The sequence below is a fragment of the Scyliorhinus torazame genome, chromosome 2, assembly GCF_047496885.1.
Source record: "Scyliorhinus torazame isolate Kashiwa2021f chromosome 2, sScyTor2.1, whole genome shotgun sequence".
Lineage (NCBI taxonomy): Eukaryota > Metazoa > Chordata > Chondrichthyes > Carcharhiniformes > Scyliorhinidae > Scyliorhinus > Scyliorhinus torazame.
The window spans coordinates 248,251,077-248,268,893 of NC_092708.1; the positions used below are offsets into that span (position 1 = coordinate 248,251,077).

At 46.6% G+C, this 17,817-nt stretch overlaps 1 protein-coding gene across 8 annotated transcripts in view; it reads left to right on the forward strand.

Moving 5' to 3' along the window:
- Positions 1–17,817, forward strand: part of sipa1l1 (signal-induced proliferation-associated 1 like 1) — a 586,476-nt gene that overhangs the window by 339,772 nt on the left and 228,887 nt on the right. For all 8 annotated transcript variants that reach the window (XM_072486108.1, XM_072486095.1, XM_072486090.1 and 5 more), the window contains 2 exons: positions 4,149–4,337; positions 7,282–7,456. In XM_072486108.1, the coding sequence (XP_072342209.1) occupies positions 4,149–4,337; positions 7,282–7,456 (364 nt within the window). The remainder of the gene's footprint in view (positions 1–4,148; positions 4,338–7,281; positions 7,457–17,817) is intronic.

The following is a 17,817-nucleotide window of genomic DNA, read 5'->3' on the forward strand; positions in this document are numbered from 1 at the left end:
TCAATATGGCACCAAGGATGTCATGTGCATTTAGGCATGCAGTAGCTATTTGGCAGACATGAGAGGTACCTATTTTCCTCCCAGCATGATCAAACAAATAAAGACATTAGTAACTGCTGAATCTATTGGTGTTTTTTGTTGAAAGAAGAATTGTTAGCTGGGATACTCTTTAAGAACTTGTGCTTTGTTTGCATTAGTGTCACATGGCATTTAGTGTTGACTTGAAGCAGTAAAGCAAGCATGTAGGGCCTTGGTATAAAGTCTCATCTATGACATGGCACTTTCAACAATGTAGCACTCCCTCAGCATGACATTGCAGTTTTGACCTACTAAATGTGTTGGAAGTCCTGGAGTGGAGCTTGAGCCTGTGACCTTCTGATGCAAGTGTGCTGTCAACTAAATTTGACGAACAAAAATCATAATTTAGTAGATTTGTTGCAAGAGGTTTTGAGGAAGTAGCAAGGAAAGGGGTAAAAGGAGAACCTGTAGCCGTGGACTTGAATTCGTAAAGGCATTTGAAAAGGTGCCATATAAAAGATGGTGTAGGAGGTGACCTATTAACATGGATAAAGAATTGGTTAGCTAGCAGGAAGCAGAGAGTAGGGATAAATGGGTATTTGTTTTGGGATTGGCACGCTGAAGCTATAGAGGAGTGCTGGGGCTTCAGGTACAGCAAGTGGTTAGGAAGGCAAATAGAATGTTGGTGTTTATTGTGAGGGAATGGAAAATAAAAGTAGAGAGATTTTACTGCAGGAGCAGTGGTGCGACCACATACATCTAGAGTACTGTGTCTCCTTATTTGAGAAAAGATAAAATAGTGTTAGAAGCAATTCAGAGATGGTTCACTCGACTCATTGCTGGAATGAAGGGCTCATGAAGAAAGGTAACAGCCTCCCCGAACAGGCGCATGAATGTGGCGACTAGGGGCTTTTCACAGTAACTTCATTTGAAGCCTACTTGTGACAATAAGCGATTTTCATTTCATTTCATTCATTTCATTGGCGTTTAGAGGTGATTTATTGAAACATATTAGATCCTGAGGGGAGTTGATAGGTTAGATACCCAGAGGATGTTTATATTTGCGGGAGAGATGAGAACTTGAAGACACAGTTTAAGAACTTGGGGGCACAATTTAAAAATAAGAGTTAACCATTTTAAGACAGACATTAGGAGAAATATTTTCCCCAGAAAACAGTGAAGGTTCGATCATTGAATTTGTTCAAGGCAGAGTTAGATAGATTTTAGATAGACAATGGAGTCGAGGATTATGGGGGGGGGGGGGGGGGGGGGCAGATGGGAAAGTGGAGTCAAGACCACAGCCAAATCAGCCATGATCTTATTGAATGGGGGAGCAGGCTCGAAGGGCTGAATGGCCTAGTCCTCCTAATTTCCTGTGTTCCTTTGATAGTGATGTGATTTTTGACATGGTGGAAACTGCTCCAATTCTAAATGACGACACCTATCTGGAACTCAAAATCTCTATGTAACACTGGTACACGGGCTTATTCTGACCAACAATTATAAACATAAGCACAAGAACAAAAGAATACTTGAATCACATCAGTGACTGTACAGAACTCCTGTTATAACGTTTAGGAGCATGCAGTAATTTACTTGAAGTCAGTGTCCATTTTAAAGGGTCTACTACTGCTGTAATGCAAGATCTTGTGATTGGCTTTAAAATTCTGTATAATGAGACTGAACATCAGGTTCAAATTCTCTGTTCTTCAGTGTTGCTAGGGCAGCACGGTAGTGCAGTGGTTAGCACTGCTGCCTCATGGCGCCAGGGGCGCGGGTTCGATTCCGGCCCCGGGTCACTGTCCGTGTATTGTCTGCGTGGGTCTCACCCCCACAACCCAAAAAGATGTGCAGGGTAGGTGAATTGGCTACACTAAATTGGCCCTTAATTGGGGAAAAAGAATTGGGTCCTCTTAAATTTAAAAAAAAAAAAATTCTTCAAGGTTGCCACTGACCTTTTACAGGGTCAACCCATTACCACTTAAAAAGCCGACCTGTGATTTATAACTAGTGCTGATCTGTATTTATTAAATCAGCGATGTTTTATAATCGAGCAAATAATTCTTGCTGTAAGAGCTATTTTCCACTTGAAAGCCAGTATTTTCACTGCTTCTAGGGACTTGTTACAGTTCTTGGGCAACAGATTGCATTATACATACTAAATGTGGAAAAATTACATGTGGTATTGCACCGAGCATATGTCTGTTCCTTTTTATAATTTATTGTTTTGTATTGGGTCTTCCTATTAGGATACTCTGGAGCATTATTCATCACAAAGTGAACAATGAACACCCCTTGGGCTAATTAATGCTTGTGTTTTTAATGTTTTGTTTGTTTGACTGTAATGTTTTAATTGGAAACTTAATATCTGCATTGCCTGAAGTTGACATTTTTGACCCCAAAATATTTCTATTAAATATTTTAATACTTTCACACAAGTCCAAAGATGTGCAGGTTAGGTGGATTAACCATGTTAAATTGTCCCTTAGTATCCAAACAGGTTAATTGGGGTTATAGGGTTGCGGGATAGAGCGGGGGGAGTGAGTGGGTTAGGTAGGGTGCTCTTTCAGAGGGTCGGTGCAGACTGGATGGGCCAAATGGCCTCCTTCTGCACTGAAGGATTCTAGATTTCTAAGAGAGGTCTTAAGGCTGATTTTGATTGCTGTTTCAGGCACAGCAAGATCAGGTGGGTCAGGCTTTAACACTCACTGCACACTCGCGAGAACTGTAGTACACCTGAGGTATGGCTGAAGATACATATCAAAAAGGATTCTTGTACATTAAATTTATCAGTTTGGGGAATTGTTGTATAGGGAACCACAGGTCGAAATGGAGCCCTTCCATTTCCTTTTATAGGTTTGTCTTGGAGACACAATAATGTATGTTGATTCTGCCCCTCCAGTTGTTGAGATACTATTGGGTAACAAAGTTGCTTTCAAAGTCTGGAACCAGGTATTTGTGGTTGACGGAACAATTTAAATGGGTAACTTTCTTGTGACTGATCATTGATCAGCTTTGCCTATATATCTTAAGTTGAGATTTAGTAAAGTTGGGCTTTTGTGTGATTAGTTTGATTGCAGCCTAAATAGAAGTCAACATGATTTAAAACAACATTTTATATGTTTAAAACCTGACATGGCGGAATGCATGTGCAGTTAGTTTAATACTGGAGTTTTAAACAAATAACCTGAGGCAATGCAATGGTGCAGCATTTTGTGGTACCAATGACAAATTACTGCAATGGTGAAATATAGGTTTTATTCCGAAGACCATTATTATTTCTCTATAGTCATTGACCTGCCAGATGGATGTTAGATTTTCCCAATACCAGCAGGTAGAACCGGAGGAATTGTTGATTCCAGGCTGCAATTGTTTGTCTCCGTGCCTGATTCAAAGTTATAGAGATGGAAACCTGGGAGTTTGATTTCTCAAAAGCATAATTCACAATGAGCAAATTGTGATCAGGGGACTAAGTGGAACACATTTCAAAGTTATGGGAAATGTTAGAAAGTTGATGCAGCCTGTGTTTACACATTCTGCTCAATCTTTGAATGGTGATATTTTCGTCATGGTTTCTTTTTGTTTTTAAGAAATAGAACACAAATTCTTCAATGGCACAACTGCTTTGGCAGAAATTGATGTAACATAGCTGGGAGCACTGGTCTTTCCACAATAAATGGGCCATTAGTTATTTGTAAATATGAGTACAAATGCCGTGGAGTGCCTGTTTCGGCACCCAAGAATTGTGGGTCTGGTGACTTCATGACACCGCAGACGTGTGCCCTCTACAATTTGCTCAGGATCATCAACTGAGTGCTACTAGAAAGCGTTCCACCTTGAGTGCCATTGGAACTGATAGTTTCACTCTGTGTATGCAGCATTCAAGACTCTGGCTCTTTAATTGAGAGGCTCCAAAACTGACCACTGCTGTAAAATAGAATTGAAAATCTGGTACAATTGAATGTGCAAACACTAAGTCCCTTCTTATTTTACATTATTTTTGCTAATCTGCTCCCATTACTACCCCTGCATCTGGAACAGTTGTCATTGGCGTACAGCTGCTTACAGGGTAAACATGCTAAACCATTGGCAGGTGTAGCAAGATTAAATCTCATTTGATATTTTTCCAGCTTACTACTTTAAGAGGTTCTATACTGGAAGATGCAGTTCCTTCAACAGCTAAGCATGGCACAGCCAGAGGTATACCTCTGAAGGAAGTACTTGAATTTGCCGTACCAGAGCTCAGTGTTCTTTGTCTTAGACTGGGCCTGAACACCCCCAAAGTCACAGAGCAGCTTATGAAATTGGATGAACAAGGGGTGAGTATTCTTCTCATTAATCCTACTTTCTTTAGAATGTTATTCTTTTAATCAATGACATGGATGGGGGTTTTGGCTCAAGTGAGTTGGACAAGTATGTGCTGATTATAATGACCAGTTAGAGGTAGCTGCTTAAAGATGTTTGGAAGCATCATGTTTCACAATGTGTCTTTCACTGAATTCTTCAACGCAGCTTTCTTATTCACATCATTTGGAAAGAAGGTAGCAGTCACTGTTTAAGCAAATGTAAATGGGGGAAGATCATTGTTAGATATTCAAAGAACTACTGATGGCAAGACTCCCATATTCAAAGTATAAAGTCTGTTTTTTGTTAATAAAGTGTATGCATTTAATTTATGCAGATTGAATTCTGTGATCCAGAACTCTTTCTGCTTTCAAATTATTTTGTCTCCAACAGTAAATACTCTTTCAAGCTAACTAGATTTTTCTTTGGGAGCAGGAAGTAGAAATTGGAATGAATGTGGAAACATCAAGGAAATAGAGCATGTGTTAGATTCGAGCATGCTGGTGCACTTGCTCTCCTGTAAAGATTTTGTGATCAGTCAGACTTTTAGTCTCCGGTCACATTGACATTTGTACAGGATAATAACAATCAAATCAGGAATTTGATGTCATATTTGTTCATGCAGAATATCGCAGTGGTGAAAGATTTCACTATAAAGTCATAACAGCAGGAAAAACTAGCATTATGTCAAGGTTTCTTGGTGGTGGTGTGCTACAGCTCTCATGTCCGTTGCAGTCTGGAGCTATGGATAGTGATGGCAGAGGTCGATGGTGGACGTTTCATCACGTAGCCAACCAGGAATATATCCTGCTCTTACTGCCTGCCATTGGCCTGTGTTGGAAGGATTTGCAGATCAATAATCAACTTGTTTGGCCACGTTATGAACACATCTTCCTTGGCCATTAAGTCTTGGGTGGGACTCAAACCCCGAGTTTCTGACTCAGGCAGGGGCTCTACCCATTGTGCCACACGATCTCTTGCACCTCTTGCACCAGGGAAGGAAATCCCTGTTATGAAAGGAGTACTGGATAGGCATTACTTATGAACAATGCAACCTTATTGGATGTCTTTAACAATTCCATGTTTCTATATATTATTTATATTGGTTGTAGGATGAAATTTGGTTACAACCCAACTTTTACTATCTAGATGTTTAGTTATTGGCTGCCCAATAACTACAGTCACCAGTAAAACAAAGCTTTGCATATGAAATGGTTTGTGACATATTAAAGTTTCTGGCTTTCCTGCATTAGTGCTGTAGTTTACATGTGTCTCCAATAACCACACCATCTGCTCTCAACTTACGACATGAATTCAAGCTCCTTTTTGCTGTTTGAGAATATACTAGTGGCTATTATTATGACCCCCCCCCCCCACCGGGCTAGTGTACGATCAATTCCAGCTCCACTTGACCCGGAGTCGTAACACAATTGAAATTAACAAATGATTCTCAGAAAAATACCCAAATGTTTGGCCCTTGGCTGCCCAATAACTACAGTCACCAGGTTTATAAATTTAAGCACAATTAATTTTATAGCAATAACTAGAATTCAATGTACTTAAAATACAACTGATTAACTATTATCTTATTCCTAATGCTCCCTCTTTAACTTGCCCCCACCCTTTATATTTATGTATAAATATACACACAAACAAGACAGGTTACAAAACAGAGGGGAAAAGAGAGGTGTAAGAATAATGATGGAAAATAAAAAAGATAAGAATCTTTGTTTCAGATGGTTGTCTTCTGGCACACTTTCCTTAAATTCGAGGTTTCTACTTTCAGTCTGTAATGGTTTTCAGTGTAGATTCATCCAGTTTCTCTGTAGGTTCAAAAATCCTATGCAGCTTTTCTGGAGCAAGAGAGAGAAAGACTCGCACAGCTTCTTCTCTGAGCTTCCAGGACCTGACCGTTTGTTCCTTAGTTTTCTGAAAACCATCCCACTTGGGTAGGACCCAGTTAACAAGCAATTCATTGGCCACCAGTCAACCAATTGAACGGAGTCCTTCTGATCTCTCGGGTGCCGAAGAATCTGAGTTCTGCTGTTCACAAGTGGGCAGTGTACTATTTTGTAACCTTTGAGTTACTCACTTCCTCTGCTCGACTTAAAAGCATAATCCCATTAAAGATCCATGGATCAAAAATGATAACGGCAAAATAAAATAAATGGAAAATAAGGGAGTCAACAGGAATGGCTCTTATAGTTCATGGGTTTTTGAATATCTAACAGTTATATTAATGTTCCTTAAGGAAGCAAATATGTTAGGGACGTCACAATGGCACAGTGGTTAGCGCTGCTGCTTCTTAGCTTCAGGGTCCTGGGTTCGATTCCGACATTGGGTCACTGTCTGCGTGGAGTTTGCACTTTCTCCCCATGTCTGCGTGGGTTTCCTCCGGGTGCTCTGGTTTCCTCCCACAGTCCAAAGATGTACAGGTTAGCCATGCTAAATTGCCCTTTTGGGTGGAGTTGTAGGAATTGGGCCTGGGTGGGGTGCTCTTTTGAAGGATCGGTGCAGATTTTGAGCCAAATGGTGTCCTCCTGCACAGAGGGGATTCTAGGATTACCAGTTCTGGCCTCTGGATCCAGCCCTAAATCAAAATGGTTGACTGATAACTGACCTCGTGTCGACTTGCAAACACTCAAATTGTGTTATATTCTCCGAGCAACTAGGGATGAAGAATAAGAGCAGGCTGTGCTAGATTTCCATAAAAAGATTTTCTTCAAGGATCTTTGTAGAGGATGCAAGGTTTCAAATAGAGTGGTCCACTTGAGTCTTTGTGGCTGTACTTCATTGTTTTGAAAGCTAGGATCACCATGCCGGTTTACCAATGTACTGAGGTATTTGTTTTTGTGATCACCACTGGGATGGAGAGGCCCATTGTTGTAACGTAATCCATCTGTCTTTCTATTTGAACAGCTTAGCTTCCAGCACAAAGTAGGGGTAATGTATTGTAAAGCTGGACAGAGCACAGAGGAAGAGATGTACAATAATGAAGTGGCTGGCCCTGCATTTGAAGAATTTCTCCAATTGCTGGGAGACAAAGTGCGCCTCAAGGGCTTCGACAGATATCGAGCCCAGCTCGACACCAAAAGTAAGGCCTTAGATCTGCATAGAGTTTTGTAAATGTATGCAAATAGACAGCCTGGAATAATTATAAGATCCTCTCCTCACTCTCAATTTTCTCCCTTTCTTTACCCCCACCCTTCTTCCTCGTGTGAAAGCAGACGGCCAATAAAATGTGGGTATTGTTCAGCTCTGTGTCATACCCTACCTGCTGCTCGTTTGTAATCCAAGTTCCGGCCTTGGGTGACTGTATGGAGTTTGCACCTTCTCCCCGTGTCTGCGTGGGTTTCCTCCGGGTGCTCTGGTTTCCTCCCACAATCCAAAGATGTGCAGGTTAGGTGGATTGGCCATGATAAATTGCTGCTTAGTGTCTGAAGGTTAGGTGAGGTTATGGTGGTAGGGCCGGGTTGTGGGCTTTAGGTGAGGGTGGTCTTTCGGAGGGTCGCTGCAGACCCGGTGGGCCGAATGGCTTAATTCTGCACTGTAGGAATTTATTATTCCATGATTCTACGTGAATGTCATTGGGCTACTTGGGTTTAAAAAATAATCAAACCTTTTAAACCCTAGAAATTAATCATCTGTGTGGTGTTCAGTAGCAGCCAATGAATGGTCATCATGAACACTCTTTCCATGAATGATATCAGCAGAATGCATGTCCGTGAAATGTAAACTCATCAAGGGTACATGTTACACCAGTGCATCACTAAAGCTTTTTCAAGGCTTAGCTTCACCACCTTGCCTTTAAAAGTTCACTTTTACTGATGACATTTGTAGAATTGTTTTTGGAATCACTCTTCATATTTCCCCTTGATTTCTTAATTTTTTCTTCACTTTTCTAATTTCTCTTTTTTTATGGACTCATGGGTTCTTGTTCAATGTTAGTTTATTTATAGCCTCTTATTCACAGCATTTTCCAAATAATATTTTAAGAACAGCATGGTTGCTCTGACGTCTTATGTAGCAATTTGTCTTTGCTCATCAACTCTTGCTTGCAGAGGAAGTTTAGGAATTCCTTTCACTTATGCCTGTGAGAATGTCCCCCCCTCTGTGCGTTTCCCCCCCCCCCATGTTTGTGAGTCTATCCTCCCCTTGTGTGTGTGTGTTTGTCCGTCCTCCCTGTTTGTGTGTGTCAGTCTTCCCCCTTTCTGTATGTGTGTGTGTCCATCCGCCTTTGTGTGTGTGTGTGTGTCCATCCGCCTTTGTGTGTGTGTGTGTCCATCCACCTTTGTGTGTGTCCATCCACCTTTGTGTGTGTCCGTCCACCTTTGTGTGTGTGTCCGTCCACCTTTCTGTGTGTGTGTGTCCGTCCACCTTTCTGTGTGTGTGTCCGTCCACCTTTCTGTGTGTGTGTCCGTCCACGTGTGTGTGTGTGTTTGTACGTGTGTGTGTACCTTTCTGTGTGTGTGTGTGTGTGTGTGTGTTTGTACGTGTGTGTGTACCTTTCTGTGTGTGTGTGTGTGTGTGTGTGTGTGTGTACCTTTCTGTGTGTCCACCTTTCTGTTTGTGTGTGTGTCTCCACCTTTCTGTTTGTGTGTGTGTCTCCACCTTTCTGTTTGTGTGTGTGTCTCCACCTTTCTGTTTGTGTGTGTCTCCACCTTTCTGTTTGTGTGTGTGTGTCCACCTTTCTGTGTGTGTCCGTCCACCTTTCTGTGTGTGTGTCCGTCCACCTTTCTGTGTGTGTGTGCCCACCTTTCTGTGTGTGTGTGTCCGTCCACCTTTCTGTGTGTGTGTGTCCGTCCACCTTTCTGTGTGTGTGTGTCCGTCCACCTTTCTGTGTGTGTGTGTCCGTCCACCTTTCTGTGTGTGTGTGTCCGTCCACCTTTCTGTGTGTGTGTGTCCGTCCACCTTTCTGTGTGTGTGTGTCCGTCCACCTTTCTGTGTGTGTGTGTCCGTCCACCTTTCTCTCTCTCTCTGTGTGTGTGTGTGTGTGTGTGTGTGTGTGTGTGTGTGTGTGTGTGTGTGTGTGTGTGTGTGTGTGTGTGTGTGTGTGTCCGTCCGTCCGTCCACCTTTCTGTATGTGCGTGTGTGTACCTTTCTGTGTGCGCGTGTGTGTACCTTTCTGTGTGTGTGTGTGTCCACCTTTCTGTATGTGTGTGTCCATCCACCTTTTTTTTAAAATAATATTTTATTGAAAATTTTTGGTCAACCAACACAGTACATTGTGCATCCTTTACACAACATTGTAACAATACAGATAATAATGACCTTTTTTAAATTTAAACAAAAACAACAACAAATAAATAAATATTAAATAACAAAAAATAAAAACTAGCCCTAATTGGCAACTGCCTTGTCTCAGGCCACCCCCCCCCCCCCTCATCCCCCCCCCCATCCCCCCCCCCCCCCCCCCCCCCCCAAGTCCTGGGCCGCTGCTGCTGCCTTTTTTGTTCTTCCCTATCTATCTTTCCGCAAGATATTCGACGAACGGTTGCCACCGCCTAGTAAACCCTTGAGCCGACCCCCTTAGGACGAACTTAATCCGCTCTAACTTTATGAACCCCGCCATATCATTTATCCAGGTCTCCACCCCCGGGGGCTTGGCTTCTTTCCACATTAGCAATATTCTGCGCCGGGCTACTAGGGACGCAAAGGCCAAAACATCGGCCTCTCTCGCCTCCTGCACTCCCGGCTCTTGTGCAACCCCAAATATAGCCAACCCCCAGCTTGGTTCGACCCGGACTCCTACTACTTTCGAAAGCACCTTTGTCACCCCCATCCAAAACCCCTGTAGTGCCGGGCATGACCAAAACATATGGGTATGATTCGCTGGGCTTCTCGAGCACCTCGCACACCTATCCTCCACCCCAAAATATTTACTGAGCCGTGTTCCAGTCATATGTGCCCTGTGTAATACCTTAAACTGAATCAGGCTTAGCCTGGCGCACGAGGACGACGAGTTTACCCTGTTTAGGGCATCTGCCCACATCCCCTCCTCAATCTCCTCCCCTAGCTCTTCTTCCCATTTCCCTTTTAGTTCGTCCATCATAGTCTCCCCTTCCTCTCTCATTTCCCTATATATATCCGGCACCTTACCGCCCCCCACCCATTTCTTTGAGATGACTCTGTCCTGCACCTCTTGTGTCGGGAGCTGCGGGAATTCCCTCACCTGCTGCCTCGCAAAAGCCCTCAATTGCATGTACCTGAATGCATTCCCTTGGGGCAACCCATATTTCTCGGTCAGCGCTCCCAGACTCGCAAACTTCCCATCCACAAATAGATCTTTCAATTGCGTTATACCTGCTCTTTGCCACATTCCATATCCCCCATCCATTCCCCCCGGGGCAAACCTATGGTTGTTTCTTATCGGGGACCCCCCCAGTGCTCCGGTCTTTCCCCTATGTCGTCTCCACTGTCCCCAAATCTTCAGTGTAGCTACCACCACCGGACTCGTGGTATAGTTCCTTGGTGAGAACGGCAATGGGGCTGTCACCATAGCCTGCAGGCTGGTCCCCCTACAGGACGCCCTCTCTAATCTCTTCCACGCCGCTCCTTCCTCCTCTCCCATCCACTTACTCACCATTGAAATATTAGCGGCCCAATAATACTCACTTAGGCTCGGTAGTGCCAGCCCCCCCCTATCCCTACTACGCTGTAAGAATCCCTTCCTCACTCTCGGAGTCTTCCCGGCCCAAACAAAACCCATAATACTCTTTTCTATCCTTTTGAAAAAAGCCTTCGTGATCACCACCGGGAGACACTGAAACACAAAAAGGAATCTCGGGAGGACCACCATCTTAACTGCCTGCACCCTCCCTGCCATTGACAATGCTACCATGTCCCATCTCTTGAAATCTTCCTCCATCTGTTCCACCAACCGCGTCAAATTTAGCCTGTGCAATGTGCCCCAATTCTTAGCTATCTGGATCCCCAGGTAACGAAAGTCTCTTGTTACCTTCCTCAACGGTAGGTCTTCTATTTCTCTACTCTGCTCCCCTGGATGCACCACAAACAGCTCACTCTTTCCCATATTCAATTTATACCCTGAAAAATCCCCAAACTCCCCAAGTATCTGCATTATTTCTGTCATCCCCTCCGCTGGATCCGCCACATATAGTAGCAGATCATCCGCATATAAAGATACCCGGTGTTCTTCTCCTCCCCTAAGTATTCCCCTCCATCCCTTGGAACCTCTCAGCGCTATCGCCAGGGGCTCAATCGCCAGTGCAAACAGTAATGGGGACAGAGGACATCCCTGCCTTGTCCCTCTATGGAGCCGAAAATATGCCGATCCCCGTCCATTCGTGACCACACTCGCCACTGGGGCCCTATACAACAGCTGCACCCATCTAACATACCCCTCTCCGAACCCAAATCTCCTCAACACCTCCCACAGATAATCCCACTCCACTCTATCAAATGCTTTCTCGGCATCCATCGCCACTACTATCTCCGTTTCACCCTCTGGTGGGGCCATCATCATTACCCCTAACAACCTCCGTATGTTCGTGTTCAGCTGTCTCCCCTTCACAAACCCAGTTTGGTCCTCATGAACCACCCCCGGGACACATTCCTCTATTCTCATTGCCATTACCTTGGCCAAGACCTTGGCATCTACATTGAGGAGGGAGATTGGTCTGTAGGACCCGCATTGTAGCGGATCCTTTTCCTTCTTTAAAAGAAGCGATATCGTTGCTTCTGACATAGTCGGGGGCAGTTGTCCCCTTTCCTTTGCCTCGTTGAAGGTCCTCGTCAGTAGCGGGGCGAGCAAGTCCAAATATTTTCTGTAAAATTCAACTGGGAATCCGTCCGGTCCCGGGGCCTTTCCTGTCTGCATGTTCCTAATTCCTTTCACCACTTCTTCTACCGTGATCTGTGCTCCCAATCCCATCCTTCCCTGCTCTTCCACCTTGGGAATTTCCAGCCGATCCAAAAACTCCATCATTCTCTCCCTCCCATCCGGGGGTTGAGCTTCATACAATTTTTTATAAAATGTCTTAAACACTTCATTCACTCTCTCCGCTCCCCGCTCCGTCTCTCCATCTTCGTCTCTCACCCCCCCTATTTCCCTCGCTGCTCCCCTTTTCCTCAATTGGTGTGCCAGCAATCTGCTCGCCTTCTCTCCATATTCATACTGTACACCCTGCGCCTTCCTCCATTGTGCCTCTGCAGTGCCTGTGGTCAGCAAGTCAAATTCCACATGCAGCCTTTGCCTTTCCCTATACAGTCCCTCCTCCGGTGCTTCCGCATACTGTCTGTCCACCCTCAAAAGTTCTTGCAACAACCGCTCCCGTTCCTTACTCTCCTGTTTCCCTTTATGTGTCCTTATTGATATCAGCTCCCCCCTAACCACCGCCTTCAACGCCTCCCAGACCACTCCCACCTGAACCTCCCCATTGTCATTGAGTTCCAAGTACTTTTCAATGCATCCCCTCACCCTTAAGCACACCTCCTCATCCGCCATTAGTCCCATATCCATTCTCCAGGGTGGACGCCCTCTTGTTTCCTCCCCTATCTCCAAGTCTACCCAGTGTGGGGCATGATCCGAAATGGCTATAGCCGTATATTCCGTTCCCCTCACCCTCGGGATCAATGCCCTACCCAACACAAAAAAGTCTATGCGTGAATAGACTTTATGGACATAGGAGAAAAACGAGAACTCCTTACTCCTAGGTCTACTGAATCTCCACGGGTCCACCCCTCCCATCTGCTCCATAAAATCCTTAAGCACCTTGGCTGCTGCCGGCCTCCTACCAGTCCTGGACTTCGACCTATCCAGCCTTGGTTCCAACACCGTGTTAAAGTCTCCCCCCATTATCAGCTTTCCGGTCTCTAGGTCTGGGATGCGTCCTAGCATTCGCCTCATAAAATTGGCATCGTCCCAATTCGGGGCATACACGTTTACCAACACCACCATCTCTCCCTGTAATTTGCCACTCACCATCACGTATCTGCCCCCGTTATCCGCCACTATAGTCTTTGCCTCGAACATTACCCGCTTCCCCACTAATATAGCCACCCCCCTGTTTTTCGCATCCAGCCCCGAATGGAACACCTGCCCTACCCATCCTTTGCGCAACCCAACCTGATCTATCAGTTTCAGGTGCGTTTCCTGTAACATGACCACATCTGCTTTAAGTTTCTTAAGGTGTGCGAGTACTCGTGCCCTCTTTATCGGCCCGTTAAGCCCCCTCACGTTCCACGTGATCAGCCGAGTTGGGGGGCTTCCCACTCCCCCCCCTTGCCGGTTAGCCATCATCTTTTTCCAGCTTCTCGCCCAGTTCCCACGCGGCTGTATTTCTCCCAGACGGTGCCCCCCCGCCCATCCTTTCCCGCACCCACTCCCCCCTTTCCCCAGCAGCAGCAACCCAGTAATTCCCCCCTCCCCCCCCCCCCCCCCCCCGCTAGACCCCCCGCTAGCGTAATTACTCCCCCCATGTTGCTCCCAGAAGTCAGCAAACTCTGGCTGACCTCGGCTTCCCCCCCGTGATCACGGCTCGCCCCGTGCGGCGCCCCCTCCTTCCTGCTTCTCTATTCCCGCCATAATTATCATAGCGCGGGAACCAAGCCCGCGCCTCTCCCTCGGCCCCGCCTCCCATGGCCAACGCCCCATCGCCTCTCCCTCCCCACCTCCCCTCATCACCACCTGTGGGAGAAAGAAAAGTTACCATACCGCAGGATTAATCATACAATCCCTCTTCGCCCCCCCCCCCCCCCCCCCCCCCCACTCGTCCCACCACTTTGTCCAAACGTTCATTTTCGTAGTCCAATCATTCCAATTTTTCTTCTACAATAAAAGTCCACGCTTCATCCGCCGTCTCAAAGTAGTGGTGCCTCCCTTGATATGTGACCCACAGTCTTGCCGGTTGCAGCATTCCAAACTTTATCTTTTTTTTGTGAAGTACCGCTTTGGCCCGATTAAAGCTCGCCCTCCTTCTCGCCACCTCCGCACTCCAATCTTGATAGACGCGGATCACCGCGTTCTCCCATTTTCTACACCGAGTTTTCTTCGCCCATCTAAGGACCATTTCTCTATCCTTAAAACGGAGAAATCTCACCACTATGGCTCTGGGAGCTTCTCCTGCTCTCGGTCCTCGCACCATAACTCGGTATGCTCCCTCCACCTCCAACGGACCCGTCGGGGCCTCCACTCCCATTAACGAGTGCAGCATCGTGCTCACATATGCCCCGACGTCCGCCCCCTCCACACCTTCAGGAAGGCCAAGAATCCTCAAGTTGTTCCTCCTTGCATTATTTTCCAGTGCCTCCAACCTCTCCACAGATCGTTTCTGGTGTGCCTCCTGTATCTCCGACTTCACCACCAGGCCCTGTATGTCGTTTTCATTCTCTGCTGCTTTCGCCTTCACGACCCGAAGCTCCTGCTCCTGGGTCTTTTGTTCCTCTTTCAGCCCTTCAATCGCCTGTAATATCGGGGCCAACAACTCTTTCTTCATTACCTTTTTTATCTCCTCCACGCAGCGTTTCAAAAACTCTTGTTGTTCAGGGCCCCATATGAAACTGCCACCTTCCGACGCCATCTTGGTTTCTGCTTGCCTTCCTTGCCGTTGTTCCAAAGGATCCGCTGCAATCCGGCCACTTTCCTCTCCTTTTTCCATCCGTGTCCAGGGGGAACACCCTTCTGGTTTACCGCACGGTGTTTTCAGCCGTTAAAATTGCCGTTGGGGCTCCTATCAAGAGCCCAAAAGTCCGTTTCACAGGGAGCTGCCGATACGTGTGACTCAGCTGGTCATCGCCGCACCCGGAAGTCCGTCCATCCACCTTTCTGTGTGTGTCCATCCACCTTTCTGTGTGTGTCCATCCACCTTTGTGTGTGTCCATCCACCTTTGTGTGTCCGTCCACCTTTCTGTGTGTGTGTCCGTCCACCTTTCTCTGTGTGTGTGTGTGTGTGTGTGTGTGTGTGTGTGTGTGTGTGTGTGTGTGTGTGTGTGTGTGTGTGTGTGTGTGTGTGTGTCCGTGTGTGTGTCCGTCCACCTTTCTGTATGTGCGTGTGTGTACCTTTCTGTGTGCGCGTGTGTGTACCTTTCTGTGTGCGTGTGTGCACCTTCTCTGTGTGTGTGTGTGTGTGTCCACCTTTCTGTATGTGTGTGTCCACCTTTCTGTGTGTGTGTCCATCCACCTTTGTGTGTGTCCATCCACCTTTGTGTGTGTCCATCCACCTTTGTGTGTGTCCATCCACCTTTGTGTGTGTGTCCGTCCACCTTTGTGTGTGTGTCCGTCCACCTTTGTGTGTGTGTCCGTCCACCTTTGTGTGTGTGTCCGTCCACCTTTGTGTGTGTGTGTCCGTCCACCTTTGTGTGTGTGTGTGTGTCCGTCCACCTTTGTGTGTGTGTCCGTCCACCTTTCTGTGTGTGTGTCCGTCCACCTTTCTGTGTGTGTGTGTGTGTGTGTGTGTGTGTGTGTGTGTGTGTGTGTGTGTGTGTGTGTGTGTACCTTTCGGTGTGTCCACCTTTCTGTGTGTGTGTCCACCTTTCTGTGTGTGTGTGTGTCCACCTTTCTGTGTGTGTGTGTGTCCACCTTTCTGTATGTTTGTGTGTGTCTCCACCTTTCTGTTTGTGTGTGTGTCTCCACCTTTCTGTTTGTGTGTGTGTCTCCACCTTTCTGTTTGTGTGTGTGTGTCTCCACCTTTCTGTTTGTGTGTGTGTGTGTCTCCACCTTTCTGTTTGTGTGCGTGTGTCCACCTTTCTGTGTGCGTGTGTCCACCTTTCTGTGTGTGTGTGTGTGTGTACCTTTCTGTGTGTGTGTGTCCACCTTTCTGTGTGTGTGTGTCCGTCCACCTTTCTCTGTGTGTGTGTGTGTGTGTGTACCTTTCTGTGTGTGTGTGTCCACCTTTCTGTGTGTGTGTCCGTCCACCTTTCTGTGTGTGTGTGTCCACCTTTCTGTGTGTGTGTGTCCGTCCACCTTTCTGTGTGTGTGTGTCCGTCCACCTTTCTGTGTGTGTGTGTCCGTCCACCTTTCTGTGTGTGTGTGTCCGTCCACCTTTCTGTGTGTGTGTGTCCGTCCACCTTTCTGTGTGTGTGTGTCCGTCCACCTTTCTGTGTGTGTGTGTCCGTCCACCTTTCTGTGTGCGCGTGTGTGTACCTTTCTGTGTGTGTGTGTGCACCTTTCTGTGTGTGTGTGTGTCCACCTTTCTGTATGTGTGTGTCCACCTTTCTGTGTGTGTGCGTCCACCTTCGTGTGTGTCCATCCACCTTTGTGTGTGTGTCCGTCCTCCTTTCTCTCTCTCTGTGTGTGTGTGTGTGTGTGTGTGTGTGTGTCCGTCCGTCCGTCCGTCCGTCCGTCCGTCCGTCCACCTTTCTGTATGTGCGTGTGTGTACCTTTCTGTGTGCGCGTGTGTGTACCTTTCTGTGTGCGTGTGTCCACCTTTCTGTGTGTGTGTGTGTCCACCTTTCTGTGTGTGTGTGTGTCCACCTTTCTGTGTGTGTGTCCGTCCACCTTTCTGTGTGTGTGTCCGTCCACCTTTCTGTGTGTGTTTGTACCTTTCTGTGTGTGTGTGTGTGTACCTTTCGGTGTGTCCACCTTTCTGTGTGTGTGTCCACCTTTCTGTATGTTTGTGTGTGTCTCCACCTTTCTGTATGTTTGTGTGTGTCTCCACCTTTCTGTTTGTGTGTGTGTCTCCACCTTTCTGTTTGTGTGTGTGTCTCCACCTTTCTGTGTGTGTGTGTCCACCTTTCTGTGTGTGTGTGTCCGTCCACCTTTCTCTGTGTGTGTGTGTGTACCTTTCTGTGTGTGGGTGTCCGTCCACCTTTCTGTGTGTGGGTGTCCGTCCACCTTTCTGTGTGTGTGTGTCCGTCCACCTTTCTGTGTGTGTGTGTCCGTCCACCTTTCTGTGTGTGTGTGTCTGTCCACCTTTCTGTGTGTGTGTGTCCGTCCACCTTTCTGTGTGTGTGTGTACCTTTCTGTGTGTGCGTGTGTGTACCTTTCTGTGGGTGTGTGTGTGCACCTTTCTGTGTGTGTGTGTGTGTGTGTGTCCACCTTTCTGTGTGTGTGTGTCCACCTTTCTGTATGTGTGTGTCACAACTTTCTGTGTGTGTGTGTGTGTGTGTGTCCACCTTTCTGTGTGTGTGTGTCCGTCCACCTTTTTGTGTGTGTGTGTGTGTGTGTGTGTGTCCGTCCACCTTTTTGTGTGTGTCCGTCCACCTTTGTGTGTGTGTGTGTCCGTCCACCTTTTTGTGTGTGTGTGTGTGTCCGTCCACCTTTTTGTGTGTGTGTGTGTCCGTCCACCTTTTTGTGTGTGTGTGTGTCCGTCCACCTTTTTTGTGTGTGTGTCCGTCCACCTTTTTGTGTGTGTGTGTGTGTGTCTGTCCACCTTTCTGTGTGTGTGTGTGTCCACCTTTCTGTGTGTGTCCACCTTTCTGTGTGTGTGTGTCCACCTTTCTGTGTGTGTGTGTCCACCTTTCTGTGTGTGTGTGTCCACCTTTCTGTGTGTGTGT